The sequence below is a fragment of the Mizuhopecten yessoensis genome, unplaced genomic scaffold (genome assembly GCF_002113885.1).
Source record: "Mizuhopecten yessoensis strain PY_sf001 unplaced genomic scaffold, ASM211388v2 scaffold10135, whole genome shotgun sequence".
NCBI classification, from domain to species: Eukaryota; Metazoa; Mollusca; class Bivalvia; order Pectinida; family Pectinidae; genus Mizuhopecten; species Mizuhopecten yessoensis.
In genome coordinates this window covers 72,111-94,695 of record NW_018408396.1, presented here as the reverse complement: position 1 = coordinate 94,695, position 22,585 = coordinate 72,111, and the positions used below count along the sequence as shown (strand labels likewise).

The window sequence follows — 22,585 nt, the reverse complement described above, 5'->3', positions numbered from 1 at the left end:
ATGCGCGCGGACACTTGCTGATGTTGGCTTCCATTTTCAAACATTCATTGTGATCTGATGTTAGACCAGTAACACGAGTGTTACCGTACAGTCATACCACGGACTAATTCCGTGGTCATACATCCCATATATCCTCTCTATAATCGATAGGCACGACCTTCCGATCGATTATGTTCCCTGCAGTAGGTAAACAATAGGTGGACAGATGTGACACCTTTATATAGAACAACAGACGTAGCAATCACAGGGACCTGCTAATTTGTTACAATTTAGTTATGTTTGTACCTAATTTGGTGTGTTCAGGGTAATAGCAGGCGTTTTAGTGGTTTAGATAATCTTTCAGGTTGGTATTTTTACCGAAAGTTGACCTGAACCACTAAAACGGCTAATATTACCCTGAACTCATCATTTTAGGTCCAAACACAGCTAATCTGTAACAAATTATCATGTCCCTGTGATAGCAATTAACGATTGTCATTTATGTGGTAGAAAAGGTGAGTCGTGCTGTTAAAATACCATCCTTCAGTCTATTAAAAATTATTGTATCTTAAAAGTATTATAACAAGCATGGTTCTTGTGCACGAATTAAAGAGTATCATATCTGCCTGCCATTACATGCTCCTATTCGGTAATCAAATGATGATCACAGATTTGACGGCTCTATATAGCCTCCCACAGTGTAAATTTAACCCAAAGTCCTTTAAAACGCGTGTAATAACAATTAAGCAAGTGTCGTTTTTGGCGATAGAATAGACAACGTGTGTCTGTAGGTTCTACAAAATTTGACCATCAATTTAAATCACAGTATATATATGTTAGTCATCACATTCAATTGTAAAATTTCCCCTTATCAGGTCTAAAATTTCATAAAAAAAGTAATCTCGTCCGAGATATATACATAGAGAGTAAAAATGATATCAGTCAAGGCGTAATTATTTTCTTGTTTTTTTTTCATAATAATAATATACTTTTTGTGAATATCATTTTAAATTTCATAGGAAGACGAGCGTGGAGAATTACTGTGCTAAACTAATAAAAAAAATACCCTCATAATACGATACTTATCGGGTCCTATATATATATACATGTATATGTTGGTATGCTTTTCGATTAAGATTTTATTCAAACGATTGTTTTTTCTTTCCATAAGTCTTTTTAAAACTAAAGTGTCCATTAAAAAAAACACTGCTGAACTGAATCCACAGGCATTTGTTTCTGTCGATAAAAATAGTCACGAGAAAAAACACCCACCCTACTCATAACATATACCAATATAATGGTATATTTTATTAGTAGGGACGTGTGAATTTTTTTTCTCGTGACTATTTTCATTGACAGAAACAAATGCCTGTGACTGAATCGCAGAGTCGTCTCTGGGGTTGGTTTTGTTTCTGTTTGTTTTGGTATATATTTCCGTTTGATATAGACAAGGGAGATAAATGTAACGCTATGACAAGTAGTGCTACAATTAGAAATAATATGTCATGTATCATAATCTCGTGTTTGTCCTTCATACATGTATGTACATGCAAATTCGCCATTGCATCGAATTGGGTAGCATATTGAAATTCTTGAAATACATCGATCTCAGAATAACTTCTAGCCCTCTACGAGTCTATTATATATATTCTCAGACATGGTAGCGACCATACCCTAAATTACATCGGCATCCAACACTTGCTGACTCATCGCCGAAACTGTAATTGCCGTTAATCAATACACGTCATACTTGTACATGTCCTTATCTTGGCAGTGGTTTTGTTTACTCATGAATTACGAATTTTTAAGTCGATTTTTAGGTCCTACACTGCTATACAGTATCTCTATATATCTCTGAACCCCTATTGATAAAATATAAAAATGTCAACTCCTGTAAAATCGCAGATTTATGAATGAAGCGATAACAAACGTGATCAATGTCATCGTGAGCGCTTTCAACCACGTGTGTTTGTTTTGGTTTACAGCGGAAAATATCTGTGGGCATGCGCATTGGTCAAGTTATCCGGGCATCTGTCAACTCTCCAAAACCAACATGGCGTCTCAGGGCGAGGGTGGAGGAAAGGATGAGATAAAAACGCACTTCGTAACGCGAGAAGGGACTTATAAATTAATGCCACTGTCTGAGTATTCTAAGCCGACAAGAGTACCGTACAATGGACAAGCTAATACTCCTGTCAAAGTGTCTTTCATTAATGTAAACGACGGAAGTGGATCTCCTGATCGGATTTGTTTCAATGTTGGCAGGGAGTTATATTTTTATGTTTACAAGGATGTCAAAAAGGTATGATACCCCAGCCAACTCCTGTCCCCCCGTACTCATCATATACTATGTTCACCGGGCGTCCTGGGGTGCAAAGCACTGCCAAGGTCGTCGTGTAAAAAGGACGATTCTAGGTATCCCTGCAGTCTACACGTGTATTGGTCGACTGTCTTGGCCTGTCACCGGGTTTACATCGAGTATATTAATGACAGTTCAAGTTTTTCTGCATAACTTACTGCGTATAGTCATATTGCCAGTGTTGAACACTGAGCTGGAACCCAGGCGTAATTAGTTTTAGTTATTGTTAGCTTCTAACACCGATATGTAAACATTGCTCACCTGTGCACAATTCATGACACCATCGGCATCGTTGACACAAATCACATGATATCCTTACTGTATAGAATTGCTGTTTGACGAATGTCTTGTGAGACAGATGTCTTTCGAGACATGTCGCTTGCGATTGTTGTCTTATGCACCTGATATGTCTCTTGTGAGTCTGACTGATGTTTATTTATATCATTGATTCTGACCAACAGAACATAGGGTCCAGGGTTAGACACTGAACAAGTTTTGCTTGGGAGTCCACAGGGTAAGGGCTAGTTGAAATGATTATTGACTGGTCCCATGTCAGTGTTAAGAACAAGTTAGGGGATTCTCTATTGTCCTTGCTGAAACCTTTCAATCCAAGGTGTAGCAGATGGAACCTCCCCACCCCCCAATGCAACTATCAACATCTAAAGTGTGTGACCAGCCATGGCAGAGGTTAGATTGACACTGACACACCCTTCACAGTTTACACTGTCTCAGAATAAACAGGAGACATATCCCTTGTTCTTGTATAAACAGACACTCACTCTGTCCTACAATTCAATGTATAATAAAAAAGAGACACCCAACGAGCACACTGTTCAAATATTAACAAGAACCAGTACCCCTCTCACATTGTTTTAGTTCAGACAGAAAACACATCCAACACCCAGTTCCAATTACACAGGAGACACCTTTCTCACTCTGATTCAGTGTAAACTTGTCAAATTTTCTGAAGGACAATAATAATAATAATAATAATAATATACAGCATTTATATAGCGCCCTATATAATTTGTAAAATTACTCTAAGGCGCTTTACAACATATGGATAATAGTAATGGTTATAATTGTGAAAACAAACAACAAAGGCTTGCAATCACTTTCATACATTTAACAAGCAATGTGCACATAATTGAACAAATAAAAGGGTGGTATTTACATGACGTCTTTGCAAAGATTCTAAAATGCAGACGTGAAGAGGTGAGTTTTTATGTCCCTCTTGAACTTGGCCAGGGTATTCGACTTCCTAATAGCAGATGGTAAGCTATTCCACAACGTAGCCGAAACCCTCCCAAAGCATCTGTTTCCGTAGGTCACAGTACGAGATTTTGGGACACACAACAAAGATTCTGACTCCGACCGCAGTGATCTTGACGGCTGATACAGGGTAACAAGTTCCTGTAGGTACTGAGGAGCTGTTCCATTCAGTGCCTTGTATGTGTATACCAGAATTTTGTACTGCGACCTGTATCGTACAGGTAACCAGTGCAACGAATAAAGCGCAGGTGTGATGTGCTCTCTCTTTCGAGTACGAGTAACTAGCCGTGCTGCAGTGTTCTGAACCCTCTGCAGACGACTAGTTAGTTTGTCAGATATACCACAGAGCAGGGCGTTACCATAATCCAACCGAGAGGTAACAAGTGAATGCACCAAAATCTTGCATGCATCTGCAGTTAGAAACTGCCGAATACAGCCGATGTTCCTGATCTGGTAGTAACAGGATTTGGCAATAGCGTTCACTTGTTTCTCCATGTTCAGAGAACTGTCAAAGTATACCCCTAGGTTTTTAACAGCTGGAACAGTCTCAATAGTTCTGGAACCAAGCTTGAGCTGGAGAGCCATTGTTTGCTGACACTTTAGGGAAAAGACGATTAGTTCCGTCTTTTCCAATGCAAGTGCTGAGTCTGGCACTAAGAAATTTGAGCAGTTATGAAGAGTTATGCTCCTTTATTAGCAAGTGTTGATAAATCTGTAAAATATAGGGCTTATTCCTATACATAATGTCATTTTTTCTTTCATTTTTTTCTAATAAAAGTATTTGATAGCTTTGGTTTAGTTATAAATTAGCTTATAAAAATGTTTTGCAGTCGGTTCCAAGAAAAGATAATGCAGGATCCCAGATTTTCACCTCTGATAAAGTCTCCAGGTGTGGACCATTTTCCCGTACTTAGTTAAATTTTACAGGTTCTTTAATGTTTTCAGCAATAATTCAAGAGAGGTCTCTAGTCTCTAGTACTTATAATTAACGGTCTGGGTCCTGTGATCAATTTTGAAATCTTGTAAATCACGTCTCCATTCAGCCTTACTTAGTGTATGTACTGCTCATGACGCTGTGGAAGTATTACAAATTATTTTGTCAGCACTGTAAGATATCACAGAAATGCCCCTTCAATTTCTTTACAAGGAAAAGTTGTTAATATCTTAACCTTTTCTCAAGTTGAAATAGGATTTTTGGTTTCATTATTGAATGTTACTAAGTAATCGGCCACACTACCATGTACACTGTATTATACTGTGTATGCAAAATACATCTGGTTAGTGTCATTCTATATATATATATTTACCAATAATTGCAGGTAACCCCGTATCTGCCGTCCCATGTATAAATGTACAGCTAGCTAGTGTCTTTACGCTAGCTTCACATCAGTTTTAGTTAGTACCATATTTACACTTAAGGATACCCATACCAGTGTAACTATGAAGTGGAAACATTTACCTGTATGACAATTGAAATAACAGTTCTGAAAAGAAAAGACATCCACATCTTACAAAATTTTGATAAAAAAATAATTATGGGGAGTTCTAATGTTCTAATTAATAATAAGAGTTAAATGCTGTATGTGGCAGGACAAGTGTTTAAACCCTGGATCCTATCATAGTACAATCACTCCCAAGTGTTTAAACCCTGGATCCTATCATAGTACAATCACTCCCCAAGTGTTTAAACCCTGGATCCTATCATAGTACAATCACTCCCGTGTTTAAACCCTGGATCCTATCATAGTACAATCACCCCCGTGTGTTTAAACCCTGGATCCTATCAGTACAATCACTCCCGTGTGTTTAAACCCTGGATCCTATCAGTACAATCACTCCCGTGTGTTTAAACCCTGGATCCTATCAGTACAAACACTCCCGTGTGTCGCCTGCAATGGCAGAGAGATTATTGGTACATGTAGGTAAGAAGATAATTGAAAATAAAAAAACCCAGATATTGGTTTCCCTATTATTTCTTTGTTTGCAAATTGTCAACTGATATATGTCTAGCAAGCCCAAATCTTGCTGATTTGTTCCATATATATATATGAAGAAGGTTTTCCGCATGGCTTCCTGTCTCAAGAGAAAATGATAATTAATTCTTAATTTATCAGGCTCTACTCCTACGTTTAGGGGCGGTAATAGACTCTGGGATAGATTTAGGTTGACCACCAACTATATACATAAATTGATATCCTACGCACTTGTTATAAGCCCATGCTCAGTAATAAGCCCACCTCCTTGTTAAATAGATTAATTTCACAGATAAAAAATTCCAGTGCTCCCGATGAGGATACCCCCCATTTAGTAGGCCCCGTAAGTATGATCTCATGATCATCACAGGTATGCTGTGTAGGTGAAGTAGGTGTCTTGTCGACTATGGCATGGGAGTGACTAAGTGAAGTTTTTCCTTGGTTTGTTTACCTTTTAAAATGATGTTAATGATGCCTATTTCATAAAATTTAAGAAGTTATTGATCAAAACCCACTAACTTTTGCCTAATCAGATTGAAGGTTAAAATATTGTTGGCTAAAATTTTGTGGTGACTTGGGTAACGGTGAAAACATGAATTCTTTTAACGGGCATCAAGGTAATGGTGAAAACATGAATTATTTTAACGGGCATCAAGGTAACGGTGAAAACATCAATTCTTTTAACGGGCATCAAGGTAATGGTGAAAACATCAATTCTATTAGTTTTAACGGCATCAACCCAAAGCAAGTGCTTATGCTCTTGTTGTGAAAGTTCAATTTCACTTCTCCTGATTATTACGACACTTGTGTGTAATTAATCTGTCCTTGGTATCATTTGGCCAAAAAAGTGTGAAGCGATTAGGATGAAAAAAGGTGAAAAACCTAAATTATCTTGACAAAGCTTTGTTATTGTACATCGGTCTGTAGATTATAGCATTATCCTCAGTCCTAGAATTACTGACAGATGTACACTGTTCAGGACTCATAGGAGAGATCTACTGCATGACAGATATATACATTTGCTAATCTTTCAAATTGTTCATAGGACTAGGAGAGACATCGCATGGCTAAACCTAAAAATGTCTTCAAAGTGTTTAATGTAATCTCCTATTTTATAAAAGTGTGCTATAAAATGCCCTACAAGACAGTTTAGTCTGTTTTGTGTTATGGTGGAATTAAGCAAAGAGCAGGATGTTCAGTAACTTGGACACTTTCTTGTTTGGATTTCGTCCTAAAATGGTTTCCATGTTGAGGCTATGTAGGTCAACATTATACCCTGGGATCTACGACCTAGCTTAAGTAAATAAAAGCCAGGTGTCCCCGACACAGGCTAATGTTCAATGATGGCAACTGTGGAAGTTCACTATCTCAATTTAGCTTTCTAGAAAGAGCTGTTGATAATTATATATAAATGTGATGGAATCTGGTGTTAACTTAGGATAATATTTTGTCATATTTGTGATAAAATTTCAAAAGTGTTTTTTCTCATTTTTAATTTGGTTCAGAATTGAAATTTTGTTTCTTAAACATGATAGGAATACAAATTCCAAATGAAGGCTATCCAAAAAATAATGAATTGAATTTGAAAGCAACAAATGTATACCAGGTATATTGAAAACTTAAATCTGAATACTGTATAACAAATTGTCAGTGTTTTTGAAAATCAGAACTGGTTTGTGGAAATATTGCATTTTCATTGCCTGAGTTCATGTGCCTCTTCATGATCAGTTGATCTGCAGCTGCAGACAGTAGTGTTAGAACTTTTACATGATTGAGATATGGATACCAGGTTATAAACTTGTGCAATGATTTTTCACAATCAATTATTCAATATTAGCTCTGATGAAAGCTTCGCCTATTCCAGCCAATTAGCAGGCCAAACCATACCTAACTGGATCTCTGATATTGTTTAAGGACCAAGCGTGTCATTTCTTGATGGTGATAATGGTAGAGGTTTCTTGATACATCAGTATAAATAAAGAGTCAAGTCTTATTACAATTCCCTAACTTTTCAAAACATTCAAATCAGTTTTCCTGCTGAGCGTGCACATGTACAACATGTGCATTGTATTTGAATCAGAAAAAAAATGAATGGTGATAGGTTGAAGGGGCTTCAAATGATGATCCAACATGTAGATAGCTATACATATAGGTATAGACATTGTAAAGAGTTAAAGCCTTGGGGTTGGGGGGATGGCTGGAATGAGGGTTCAGGGGGGAATGATGGCCGGCCTTATTGGCATTGGCAGGGCTTATCAGTGGGAGAGGGGTTCAGGATATACTGTTAAAAGCATGTACATAGCTGGCTGGTAAAGTGCACGGTAAGTTAGAAAAGATTAATATGTGATCGGGTAAATTAAATATTCAATACATGCACCACTTCCTCATTGTTCCATGTTAACAATTAGTCCAAAAACAGCAATCGATGGTGGGTAGGCAATGGCTGAAGGCACACACCATTGGCAATCTTACCAATCAATGCTAATAATAGGATGTATAGAATTGCTATAAATGGACACCTCACCTCTTTCATGCTTATGAATAATTTTTCCCAAGCATGTGATCATGCTATGTAATGTATCAAAGGAAACTCAATTCGCAATCTTGGAACAAAAGTCTCAGTGTATGGAATTATGTGATTCAGTGAAATCTGTCAACCCTGAAAACAGTTAGACAAATATTTCTTTTGGAAGAGGGTATACGTAGATTAATAGATAATTAGAAGTAATTAGGAGGAAAAAATATTTTCTGCTTATTAAAGTTTTATTTTTGGTGAATTTTGTTTTATCACTATTCTTAATAGATACAATAACCTTTGTGAATAAAAGTGATGTTCCCGGTTATTCTGACCACTGATCTAGCTAGCTATCCTGAAATCCTGGGGAGAGTGCTGCACATGTAGGTGTTATAATATACTACAATGTATATATATGAAAGATACAAATTTTTCTGTTGGTTTAGTATTGACTATTGAAACTGTATGAACCTGCACAATAGTTAAACAGGAGCAATGCAGGAAGAGCGACATTTATAATTAATGTATGTAATGGAGAATACAATACCGTAAAATGGGATTGTCAGGGACGTTTAGGGAATGAGCTAATATACTGTACTTGTAATAGATAGAACTACCAGCATTTTTGCCCTGATTAGGCAGAAACAAATACAGTTCTCTTAGGAAATTACAAGCAAATGACAAAATCTGAGCATATTGTGCACGTTAACTGCTTTACAGTTTGTGGGGCTAACAACACCGCTGGTCAGGAAAGAGCAGGGGAATTATATGGTAGTTCATTGGCAGTTATCAGTTTGATTATGGAGCATGGAATACTCCAATATTTTTCATCGGCAGATCTGGTCAAGTTGTTAATACTCTAGCCAGCCACAGGTCCAATCCTGGTGCCCCAATGTCAAGGGGTCAAGGTCACACCAACATTCTTTAGATACCTATTTGTATTACAGTAAAAATGTGTGTTGCACAATGTCGACGGCTCAGTGGGTGTCATATCAAATTGATGTTAATAATATTTAATTTTGTGAATTATATATATATACATATATGTTACCGTATGCTAATTATCTAAGAAGTGATTTCTTACATTATAAGTGAGTGGTATTGTTTCTAGACAGAAATATCAACCTAAATATTCAAATATGAGGAACAAATACAAATTATGTTTTCATTGTGATGCCAGTATGAGGGTAAGTAAACTACGTATACCGCTAAGTTGCACTTCACCGTAAATTAGTTTTTGCCACTACACTTTATAATGGCAGGACAACAGAAAGCATACTTTTGTTACATATACACAATGGGTATAGGACAAACAGTGTTTACTCTCAGATATAAACTGTAAAATCATAAATTTTCTTGGGACATTAAATTTCGTTTATTTCGAGGATAACAAAAATCCGCGAAACTAAATCCCAACGGAAACATAAATTTGGTATTATATAGATAGGGGAAAATCAGAAATTAGCGAATTATAATGTCCGTGAAACAGCGCTGGCTAGTATATGAAAACCACGAAATTTTAACCCCACGAAAATAAAGTTTCTACAGTATGCACAATGACAAATGTGTGTTTGGTGTTTCAGGCTGCTGATTTACCACAATGAAAAATGTGTGTTTGGTGTTTCACGCTGCTGTGATTTACCACAATTACAAATGTGGGTTTGGTGTTTCAGGCTGCTGTGCCAACAGGAACATAAATTTGGTATTATATAGATAGGGGAAAATCAGAAATTAGCGAAATATAATGTCCATGAAACAGCGCAGGCTAGTATATGAAAACCACAAAATTTTAACCTCACGAAAATAAAGATTCTACAGTATGCACAATGACAAATGTGTGTTTCGTGTTTCAGGCTGCTAATTTATCACAATGACAAATGTGTGTTTTGTGTTTCAGGCTACTAATTTACCACAATGACACATTTGTGTTTGGTGTTTCAGGCTACTAATTTACCACAATGACACATGTGTGTTCGGCGTTTCAGGCTGCTGTGATTTACCACAATGACAAATGTATGTTTGGTGTTTCAGGCTGCTTATTTACTACAATGACAAATGTGAGTTTGGTGTTTCAGGCTGCTGATTAAACACAATGACAAATGTGTGTTTCGTGTTTCAGGCTGCTGATTTACCACAATGAAAAATGTGTGTTTGGTGTTTAAGGCTGCTTATTTACCACAATGACAAATGTGTGGTTGGTGTTTCAGGCTGCTGATTAACCACAATGGCAAATGTGTGTTTGGTGTTTCGGGCTGCTGATTTACCACAATGAAAAATGTGTGTTTGGTGTTTCAGTCTACTGATTTACCACAATGACACATGTGTTTTTGGTGTTTCAGGCTACTGATTTATCACAATGATAAATGTGTGTTTCGTGTTTCAGGCTGCTGATTTACCCCAATGACAAATGTCTGTTTGGTGTTTCAGGCTACTGATTTATCACAATGATAAATGTGTGTTTCGTGTTTCAGGCTGCTGATTTACCCCAATGACAAATGTGTGTTTGGTCTTTCAGGCTGCTAATTTACCACAATGATAAATGTGTGTTTCGTGTTTCAGGCTGCTAATTTATCACAATGACAAATGTGTGTTTGGGGTTTCAGGCTGCTGATTAACCACAAGGACAAATGTGTGTTTGGTGTTGCAGGCTACTGATTTACCACAATGCCAAATGTGTGTTTGGTGTTTCAGTCTGCTGATTTACCACAATGACACATGTGTTTTTGGTGTTTCAGGCTACTGATTTATCACAATGATAAATGTGTGTTTCGTGTTTCAGGCTGCTGATTTACCGCAATGACAAATGTGTGTTTGGGGTTTCAGGCTGCTGATTTACCGCAATGACAAATGTGTGTTTGGGGTTTCAGGCTGCTGATTTACCGCAATGACAAATGTGTGTTTGGGGTTTCAGGCTGCTGATTTACCCCAATGACAAATGTGTGTTTGGGGTTTCAGGCTGCTGATTTACCACAATGACACATGTGTTTTTGGTGTTTCAGGCTACTAATTTACCACAATGACAAATGTATGTTTGGTGTTTCAGGCTGCTTATTTATCACAATGACAAATGTGTGTTTTGTGTTTCAGGCTGCAGATTAACCACAATGACAAATGCGTGTTTGGTGTTTCAGGCTGCTAATTTATCACAATGACAAATGTGTGTTTGGGGTTTCAGGCTGCTGATTTACCCCAATGACAAATGTGTGTTTGGTATTTCAGGCTGCTGATTTACCACAAGGACAAATGTGTGTTTGGTGTTACAGGCTACTAATTTACCACAATGACACATTTGTGTTTGGTGTTTCAGGCTAATGATTTACCACAATGACAAATGTATGTTTGGTGTTTCAGGCTGCTGATTTACCCCAATGACAAATGTGTGTTTGGGGTTTCAGGCTGCTGATTTACCGCAATGACAAATGTGTGTTTGGTATTTCAGGCTGCTGATTTACCACAGTGACAAATGTGTGTTTGGAGTTTCAGGCTAGTGGTTTACCACAATGACAAATGTGTGGTTGGTGTTTCAGGCTGCTGATTAACCACAATGGCAAATGTGTGTTTGGTGTTTCGGGCTGCTAATTTACCACAATGATAAATGTGTGTTTCGTGTTTCAGGCTGCTAATTTATCACAATGACAAATGTGTGTTTTGTGTTTCAGGCTGCAGATTAACCACAATGACAAATGTGCGTTTGGTGTTTCAGGCTGCTGATTTAACGAAACCCATAGACAAGCGGATCTACAAGGGAACATTCCCCACATGTCACGACTTCAACAGTCTGCCGGTGTCGCCGGACAGTGTGCGCCTACTGGTGGGATTCACTGCCGGTCAGGTCCAGCTTATTGACCCAATCAAGAAGGAGATAGGCAAACTATATAATGAAGAGGTATGCTTCTGTGTAAACTCCCATGTAAAAGATGTAATACTCATGTAATAGCAAGTTGTAGATCTGGGAAAAAATGTGTGTTTGGTGTTTAAGGCTGCTTATTTACCACAATGACAAATGTGTGGTTGGTGTTTCAGGCTGCTGATTAAACACAATGACAAATGTGTGTTTGGGGTTTCAGGCTGCTGATTAACCACAATGGCAAATGTGTGTTTGGTGTTTCAGGCTGCTGATTTAACGAAACCCATAGACAAGCGGATCTACAAGGGAACATTCCCCACATGTCACGACTTCAACAGTCTGCTGGTGTCGCCGGACAGTGTGCGCCTACTGGTGGGATTCACTGCTGGTCAGGTCCAGCTTATTGACCCAATCAAGAAGGAGATAGGCAAGCTATATAATGAAGAGGTATGCTTCTGTGTAAACTCCCATGTAAAAGATCTACACTCATGTAATAGCAAGTTGTAGATCTGGGAAAAAATACCCTAATTAATTGTTAATAGATATAAAAAAATATATACAAAAAACCTTAGAAGGAAAGTACGCTATCAGGGGTTTCATTTATAGACAGTAGCTGCTGAAAATACCCTCCTTGGCTATTTGATATATATTCACCATCTACTTTCATGAGAAAAGTAGAAGAATAGTAATGAGGCAAATTATAAAATAAACAGAAAATAACTCTCTAACTTGTGTTGGATATACACCACTTGAAATCTTTTTGAAACCGCAGCACTATTATCAGAGATATTTAAAAAAAAAACTGAATTTAGATAAATGCTAATGCTAATATCTTGTGATAGGGAGATTAGTTAAACATAACATCCTGTGTAGAATGATAAATATAAGGACTGAATTGTAGCATGTATCCTTAAATTAAATTGAGATTTAAAAAAATGATGGAAAGTTAAATGACAAAATGATTGATTTGTCCAGGTATCTACCCCTGATTTTGAGGTATGAGTTTCTGTTTTGGTAAAGGAACCTATAAGTCTGTTTTTGAAATCATCCACTTTTATTACCTGGATAGATAGATAAGGTAAAAGGTCAAGGTGTCATGCTGTACTTAGCTGTTAGGGTTAAAAGGTTGAGGTGTTATAAGGAATTATTTGGATCACATTTACCCCTGAATAATGGTGTTTTTCCTCCTGGTATTAAGCTTTATTTTCCATAAATTACTGCCAAAAAACACCACTAACCCCCCTCCCTCGAGCTCCCCCACACACAAAAAAAGAAAAATGCATGAAACAATAAAAGTTATTAGGAAGTAGAAAAAAGATATAAATGATCTCCTTTCTGATCTGAACACTTTGTTTAATCATGGCATGTTTTTTCGCTAAATAAAAAACAATAAAGAAATAATAAGAATATTGATTTACGCCCCCAACTGATACAGCTCTAGGGGACTATATACTGTCTGTCAGTCAGTCAGTTCCCCACTACGTCGCATTTGTCAGGTTCATAATAAAAACTTTTTCACTCACCTATAATTGCCAAATTTGATATGTTAGCGCCTGTTTGAATGGCAGAGCGCCTTGATCAGAGAATGGGTCTGGTGCCCCAAGATTTGCAAAGTTCTGGGTTTTTTCCTGTGTGTCACTGTTTGGGGGCATATATATCTTACATACTTTTTCATCTACGATTGTCAAAATTTGTGTTAAAGTTCTTCTGGGGATGGTAAGTGTCCCATACTGAAATTGGATCTCTTGCCGCATTATATACTGAGTTATGGCCCTTTGTATATTTTTTTATACCAAATTTTGTCCAGAGGTGGAGGAGTTTTTCTTTTTTTACCCCAATCTGAAGTTTGTCCTGATTGCATCACAAAAGAACTGATGTTTCAGTTTTATAATTTAGAATTGAATCATTTATATTATTAATGTGAAAACTATCATTTGTTTTATTTTCCCACTTAAGATGATACAAATTATGTTTTGTGTGTAACAGATTTTTATGAAAATAATATTTTATTAGTGCATTTTAAGCTATATTCTTCCTAAAATCACTGCCTATTTTCCAAAGGCACACATTTTTCATTCAGATTTTTTTTTAAAGTTTTTGTACTAAAAGCATTTTCAAAATTCTAATTGGAAAGGTACCTGAAACATATCTGATATTAACCACCTCTAAGTGTCTATAGTGCTTACCTTAAAACTTCCTTATACAGGGCCCACTTGTATAAAACAGCTCAACTCTTGAGAATTCCTCAAGTCTAAGATTTCCCATAGACAATACATTGCTTGATATTTTCCTTAACTTTGAGATGTTTTATACAAATGGGCCCTGATCTAATAGTCTTAGCTTACCTTAAAACATCCTTATACAGATCTAATACACTGAGCTTACTTAAAACTTCCTTATACAGATCTGATAGTTTGTGCTTACCTTAAAACATCCTTATACAGATCTGATAGTTTGTGCTTACCTTAAAACTTCCTTATACAGATCTAATACTCTGAGCTTACCTTAAAACTTCCTTATACAGATCTAATAGTCTGAGCTTACCTTAAAACTTCTTTATATAGATCTAATAGTCTGAGCTTACCTTAAAACATCCTTATACAGATCTAATAGTCTGAGCTTACCTTAAAACATCCTTATACAGATCTAATAGTCTGAGCTTACCTTAAAACTTCCTTATACAGATCTAATAGTCTGAGCTTACCTTAAAACTTCCTTATACAGATCTAATACTCTGAGCTTACCTTAAAACTTCCTTATACAGATCTAATAGTCTGAGCTTACCTTAAAACTTCCTTATACAGATCTAATAGTCTGAGCTTACCTTAAAACTTCCTTATACAGATCTAATACTCTGAGCTTACCTTAAAACTTCCTTATACAGATCTAATAGTCTGAGCTTACCTTAAAACTTCCTTATACAGATCTAATAGTCTGAGCTTACCTTAAAACTTCCTTATACAGATCTAATAGTCTGAGCTTACCTTAAAACTTCCTTATACAGATCTAATACTATGAGCTTACCTTAAAACTTCCTTATACAGATCTAATAGTCTGTTGTTTCTAGCTTCCCAAAACTCCCCAGTCTTATATTACTATATATCACTTATATTACATAGTGGTGAATTCGTTATAATACAGATTACTGCATAAACCTGTATATTCAATGTTTGTTCCAATGTACTCATACCAAACTAAAGTATGGTGTAGGGTACCCAGAGGAATCGGTTCCAAACTGAACACACTGCATGAACTCCAAGCTAAATTAAACCTAAGATATATGTATGTGGTACAAACCTAGGGTATTTGGACTGAACATACTGTTCAGTGAAGTCTTTTTAAGACTTGTTTCAATGTATTTCAATATGTACATAACATTTGTTCATAGCTTATTTTGTCTATTTTCAGCGGCTGATTGACAAAACAAAAGTGACATCTATTCGATGGATACCTGGGTCGCCAAATCAGTTTTTAGTGTCGCACTCTAGTGGTCAGATGTATGTATATAACGAGGAATTACCGTGTGGCCCTACGCCACCCCACTATCAACTCTTCAAACAGGGGGATGGTTTTGCTGTGTATACATGTAAAACGAAGAGCACACGCAACCCACTGTATAGATGGGTGGTAGGGCAAGGGGCAATCAACGAATTCGCCTTCTCGCCGTGTTGTAAGTATCTGGCTGTGGTGAGTCAAGATGGCTACCTTCGAGTGTTTAATTATGATTCCATGGAATTACTTGGCTCCATGAAGAGTTACTTTGGGGGGCTTCTGTGTGTGTGCTGGTCTCCGGACAGCAAGTTCATTGTGATTGGTGGAGAGGATGACTTAGTGACAGTGTGGTCATTTCAGGAGAAAAGGGTCATATGCAGAGGTCAAGGTCATAGGTCATGGGTAAGTGTTGTGGCCTTTGATCCGCACACCTCAATAGTCTGTGGTGTGGAGGGCAGTGAGTTCACATCAACAGACGAGGATATTCACAATGTAGCAAGCCACAAACCAAGGTGGGACTTGCACGACGGAGTGGCTAATGGGGGGACACAAGGGTCAAATAGAAACTCTTTAGACTCTAGTAGGACTCCATCACTGCCTAATAGTCCAGGGTCATCGTCCTGTATAACAACGTACAGGTTTGGTTCTATAGGGCAAGACACTATGCTGTGTCTGTGGGATCTAACAGAAGACATTGTGAAACAACCAATTGGTAGGTCACGGACAAGTGTATTAATAACTGGCAACTCTACGTCTTTGTCGATCAACACATTACCCAGGTGCAACAGCTTGCAACATTCTCAAAAAATGAATTCGGTAGGAAGTAATGATGTTGCCGCGGATGGCCACGCACATCATTTTGCAAACTCAACAGTGAATGCCACAACAAAGTTTGCAACATTATCCGTCACTGAGAGCCGGAAGGAATCCCAGGACAAAAAGGAACACAAACGAAACTTCAGTCTAGCTAGTCGAAGTGATAAATCTAGTGCACCTAAATCCAATCACATTCGGCCTGTTGATGATGTAATGAAACTTTTAGGCACATGCTCATGCCCAAGGCTGGAGGAAGTGCCTATACTAGAGCCACTAGTGTGTAAAAAGGTGGCGTCAGAACGTTTAACTGCACTGGAGTTTAGGGACGATTGTATTGTGACAGCGTGCCAAGAAGGAGTGGTGAATACATGGGCAAGACCTGGCAAAGTGGTAGGTACATCTGACGACTACAGTTCAGGCCTAAAGAAGCCTACTGATGTCTAACTAATCAAATCTTTGTTTCGGGTAAAGGAAGAGAGGATGGGTAAACAGTGTTATTGTTTGGTAGTTTCCTCCACTCTTACAACCTAGTCTGTTGCTACAAGCAATGTTTTAGAGTGTAAACATACTGTCAAATTTTGTACTGCAAATGTAGCTAGATGACTATGAGATGAGAGAGTGTTTTTTTATAATAAAGTGAAAAATAATGAAGGCAGCATGATCATATCAGATATAAACAGATGTACTGTAAGTCAGGTGTTAGTAAAGTCCGGTTTAATTTTTATCTCACCTGGTCCGAAGGACCAGTGATCACCATGAGCTTATGACATGGTGCTGTGTCTGTCGTACGTCCGTCAACTTTTCCTTTAAAACACGACTAGTCCTGAACGGCCAAGGGCATTCACTTTTGTATAAACAGTGGCTGTGGCCCTCCTGGGGGGCAGAGAAGTGGGGTCCAATAGGGGAAATAGAGGTAAAACCTTTGACATAGGGATAGGGATTTTATCCTAATTTTGTCTTGATCATGAGCAGCCTTGGGCGAAGATGACTCAATTTTGTATAAACGCTGGGTATGGCCCCTTTGGGTGCAGAGGGGCGGGGCTCAAAAGGGGAATTTGAGGTTAAAGTCTTCAAAATCCTTCTTCTGTACCATTTAAGGGATTTCTATCCAACTTTGGCCCGGAGTATCCTTGTGCAAAGGGGACTAGATTTTGTATAAACGGAGGGTGTGGCCCCTCTGAGTGCAGAGTTGTAGGGCCCAATAGGGGAATTTGAGGTTTGAATCCTTAAAATTCTTCTTCTGATGAACCATTGGAGGTATTTTATGTAATAAGAATATTTTCCCATGGTTGCTTTATTATCCAGATGAGCGATACAGGCCCTCTGGGCCTCTTGTTACTATGAAAAATTATAAAACATACATTTATGTACTTTTAGAAGAATGAAAGGGAAATGCATATTCATTTTGAAAATCAGGAATGAGAACATTTGACAGCTGTGCAATAATTGAATCAGTTGCATTATGATATCAAGACCGTTGTAGTTCTGTATTCAGAAGGTCAAAGTTGTAGTTATACACTCAAGGTCAAATCAATCTGCAATACTTTCTTGACTCGACCCATTTACAATTATATGATGTAATTACAAAAACGTGACTTAATTTCTAAGGCAGTCACAGAAACATACCCTCAAAGTCAAGGTCATATGAAAATCAAAGAGGTCAAATCACTGCCAAGTGAGGTTACACCTGAATGATTATGACCCTGTTATTTGACACCACTGACATTAATTAACCTGTGGCGTTACACCTGAATGATTTTGACCCTGGTAGGTAACGTGAGTGACATTGACCGGTGAAGTTAGTTACACCTGAATGACTTTGACCCTGGTAGGTAACGTGAGTGACAATGACCTGTGAAGTTAGATACACCTGAATGACTTTGACCCTGGTAGGTAACACAATTGACATTGACCTGTGAAGTTAGTTACACCTGAACGACTTTGACCCTGGTAGATGTAGCACCCAAGTTATGTTGATCTGTACTTATTCCTTTTATCCAGGGTCTAGCCCAGCATACTGTGATGAGTCCGCAGGCGTCAGTGGGAGGTAGGTAAAATTCATTCAATGATTACTCACCGGCCTAAGGCTTGGTGACCACTGGCCATGGTCAGTCCATGTATACTTGTTTATCTGTGTTTGTTATATTAAGGAGTATATAACATAAACACAAACAATTAGCTACCTGTAGTAAAGACATTCCTTCCTTTCCTCCAGCAAAATGTCAAGTTTAAAGATTAAAACATGAATCATTCTTTTATCAATTAAACTTTGTATATATATTTGGTTTTATGGTGAAAATATTCTTATTTATTATTTCATTTCATTACCTTTGAAATACATTTGGTTTTATGGTTGGTCGTGGTTGAACTTCTGAAGCTTTGGATGTCGTGTTATAATGACACCACCATCACTGATCACTGCCCTAGTCAGAGGGTGGCCAGTAATGGTCTGTTACAGACCTGCAGCTTGTTTTCATACAGTTTAATGGCCTTCGCGTACGAAGACAAAATTCAATCAGGAAGCACACCCTGTTTCCATCGCAACCAATTATACGTTATTTAGTCTTAACCATGGAGATACACCTACTGCTGTATGTCACATTATCTCTGTATCTCCTGTACTTGTGTATAGAGATAAGTGTATTGCAGGGTAGATGATCATACCTAATACATGTATATAGAACACTCCATATCAAATGGATTACAATATTTCACCTCGGGCTAAATGAAAAAGGTACAGATTCTTCCTCTCCAATTATAGGCATTTTCCACAATCAGGCAAAGTTTGCTAATTGAATTGTGAACAGATATTACAAGGATGATGAGCTTTGTTACCTCGCTTGTCTATTGATCCATCACTACATACTGTTTACATATGTGTAGATCAGTAGGGTTTCAGGCCTACTGCCAGTGAAGTCTTTCAACACTGATAGACTACAAAACAGTTTAAAAATGCTTTTATCACTTCAATGATTACAACAAAGTAAAATATTTGGCTGCAAAAATGTCAACATTAACTTAGTTCAAGTCTCATCATAATCGCTTTGAATCACAGAAAAAAACAAGTTTTGTCTTCTGTTGTTTTCAATAATCAAGGGGAAAAGCTTTTTATGCAGTCAACCTGGTTTCTACGTTGAAGGTCAAGGTCACTGTTACTGTTTTTAGAAAGACTTTTCCATTGCTCAAGCGGCTTAATTCCTCAACGTGAAACTTCATACAGGTGTTTGTTATGGCAATGCCTTAAACAAGTTTATGTTTCTGGTTCCTTCGTTGAAGGTCAAGGTCACCGTTACTTTTTTTGTGTCGCTTGCGAAAAGCTGGTGACACATAGATATTGCTATGTCGTCGGTGTCGGCGCTGTCGTCCGAACAGAGGTTTTCGTGCGATAACTTGAGTTTCCTTGTGCCGATCAAACTCAAACTTCATGCATTGCTTCCTTACCAAAAGTGCTTGCTTAGGATTACTTTTCAGGTCCGAAGGTCAAAAGTCATGGTCACTGTTACTATAAATAGAAAATCTGTTTTCGTGCGATAACTTGAGTTTCCNACCCATGTTTTTAATGGAAATAAGGCCATGAGCAATGTCACATGACTTGACGGANTGCTTTTCAGGTCCGAAGGTCAAAGGTCAAGGTCACTGTCACTATAAATAGAAACTTCACTAAAACTGTATACTGGACAGCTTCGATCTACCACTTGATCCACCATGCATGTATACCTCTGAAATGCCGTCTTTGACAACACTAGTTATTTAACATCATAATCCCCAAGTTTATTCTTTTATTTATGTGCGACATGTGTGTGAAAGTGACGATTTGTTTCTAAAATATCAGTTTGAAGTGGGCTCCGGGGGCGTGTCGCATATTTCCCGCATATTATAGAGGGCCGGAGTTCTGACGTTAATCGACGACAGACCGATATGAAAAAAGTCGATAAAAAGTCTGAATAATTCTGACTACAGTATACTAAGTTCATATTGTAATTATATAAATTTATAATTACCATATATATAAAAGGTATTTTACTGGAGTTTAATTACGGCTCAGCTCTTTGGACAGAAATTCATGTCACTATAAGATAGCGTATATGTTTGTGTCATTTTGGCTGAAAAATCAAAATAGGAACATTTATTTTCAAATACCTTATAGTTAAGAATTTGATCTGTTTTATTTGTAATATGGAGTCTCAAAGGTTATGTGCTACCTTTCCAATTTTAACTAAGATTTTTCCTTTAGGAAAAAATAAATCAAAGTCACATGACTATATGTATGATCTGAAAATCCAGGATTACTTGTATGATATAAATGTATACGATTCTTGTGTATCTTTTGTGTATGGTCAATCATAAATACCACCTAAAACAGATACCTTACTTACGTCACAGTTCTGTTTATTAGCCCACCATCATCTGATGGTGGGCTATTCAAATCGCCCTGCGTCCGTGGTCTGTGGTCCGTCCTAAAACAATTCTTGTTATCGCTATTTCTCAAGAATTACAAGAGGGATCTTTCTCAAGTTTCATAAGTAGGTTCCCCTTAGTCCATAGTTGTGCGGGTTAACCTTTGGGACTGATCGGATAAACAACATGGCCTTCAGGCAGCCATATTGGATTATGATAGTGAAGGTTTGTTATCGATATATCTCAGGAAGTACTGGAGGGGTCTTTCTCAAATTTGATATGCAGGTTTTCCTTGGTCTTTCGTTGTGCAGGTTAACTTTTGAGACTGATCAGATAAACAAAATGGTCGACAGGTAGCCATCTTGGATTTTGAAAGTGAATGTTTGTTATCGCAGTTTCTTAATAGGTAGTGGAGAGATCTTTCTCATATTTGATATGTAGGTTCCCCTTGATCCCTTGTTGTGCATGTTATATTTTGATACTGATCAAAAAACAAAATGGCTAAAGGAAGAACTTAACAGATCTTTCTCATATTGCAATGATCGATTCTATTTCTTTCACATTAAGTACTGTGCAAGTAAATATGTGATTGACAAACTCACTTTGAAGGTTGTCTTTTATACATAGCAGTATTAAGTTTAGATCAAAAGTTACCACAAGGTGCATTTACTGTTAACATGACTCAATCAAACAGATTAGAGAAAAGAAGAGAAAAGATTGAACTGACAAAGAACTAAAGAAGGTGGTACAATGGTGGGTGCCAAGGTCCCTCTGGAATCTTTTGTATAATTCGAGCTTCATAGTACAAGTTTCAGACTGTGATATTGAGTACAGTACAGGAAACAGTATAAAAACATAACAAAAGTAATAAATATGCATTGTCTGCTGGATAACCGAACTACTCGGTAGTGAAGTGGACGTAAAACCTATCAATCAATCAATCAATCAATAAATATGCATTTATTAAAATATGTGTGAAAGACTTAATTTCTGTGCTTTGTATTTTCAGAAATGTACCCCATGTAGTGACGCAGACAATTGACCCCCGTACCGTTAACAATAATAAGGGCTTTTCAAGTGTACGGGCCTCTTCACCTGACCTCTGGGATTGTCAATGGCTACAGACAGTGTAAAGGTACTTGGTGTACTGTAAGGCAGAAGGGCCCGATCTGCCATTGTGTCCTAAAGAAAGTTCAAAGGTCATTGTCAATGTTCAGAGGAATCTGAATGTTTTCTGAACATATGGGTTATGTTCCCAGAAGGAAGGCAGGTTCAAGGCCATTGAAGGAGATGGGAGGTCAAGGTCACATAGCCTTGATGAAATCCTTTCAGGAACAGACAGATTTGATCACATGAAGAGGAATTTCCTTGTTCGTTACGGCTTGGCTACTGCCATGCTTCGAATCCTGATGACCTATAAAAGAAATCTTCTGCTCAAGATACCTAACATGGCTACAAATGATTGCAATACAGAGCATCCTTATAACTATATATATGTATGTGTATATGTTGATGTAACCTCCTGAACCAGTAGAGCACACTAACAGATAGGAAACACAGTCTACAGGTCTGGTTTAGTACGACATTTCCTCAGAATTTTTGTGTTGTAATAAAATGACCATTAAATCATGTCAATTACTGGTAACACCTCAATAACAGAAAATCTGCTGCTTTCACTTCCTTTTGTTTTTTTAGCTCATATGGGGGGGGGGGGGGGGGGGGGCTAAATGAGCTTATGCTGTGGTGCGACATTCATTGTCCATCTGTCTATCATCAACTTTTCCTACTACTACTAAACCAAAATGGCTGAAGAGACTTTTGACTAAATTTGGTGAGCACCTGTTTTCTGATTAGTTGAGGCATTTCAAAAAGTTCTACTCAACTCCCACCCTATCTGGGTCACTGATAGTGCTACATGAATTGTACATCAGTGA

The 22,585-nt window shown here is 37.6% G+C and overlaps 1 protein-coding gene across 1 annotated transcript; it reads left to right on the top strand.

The window, feature by feature from the left end:
• The first annotated feature begins 2,023 nt into the window (after positions 1-2,023).
• LOC110459600 (WD repeat-containing protein 20-like) lies at positions 2,024-22,361 on the top strand. Its single transcript, XM_021511942.1, has 5 exons — positions 2,024-2,281; positions 11,802-11,984; positions 15,354-16,643; positions 18,255-18,300; positions 21,661-22,361. Exons 1-5 carry the CDS (start codon positions 2,033-2,035, stop codon positions 21,675-21,677), a joined length of 1,785 nt encoding a protein of 594 aa, XP_021367617.1. The 5' UTR covers positions 2,024-2,032; the 3' UTR covers positions 21,678-22,361.
• The last annotated feature ends 224 nt before the right edge of the window (positions 22,362-22,585 follow it).

Excerpts from the sequence above, each read along its gene's own strand:
- LOC110459600 (XM_021511942.1), top strand. The coding sequence starts at position 2,033 with ATGGCGTCTCAGGGCGAGGGTGGAGGAAAGGATGAGATAAAAACGCAC. Across the intron at positions 2,282-11,801 it reads TTTACAAGGATGTCAAAAAG|GCTGCTGATTTAACGAAACC; the intron begins GTATGATACCCC and ends TTGGTGTTTCAG. Across the intron at positions 11,985-15,353 it reads GCAAACTATATAATGAAGAG|CGGCTGATTGACAAAACAAA; the intron begins GTATGCTTCTGT and ends GTCTATTTTCAG.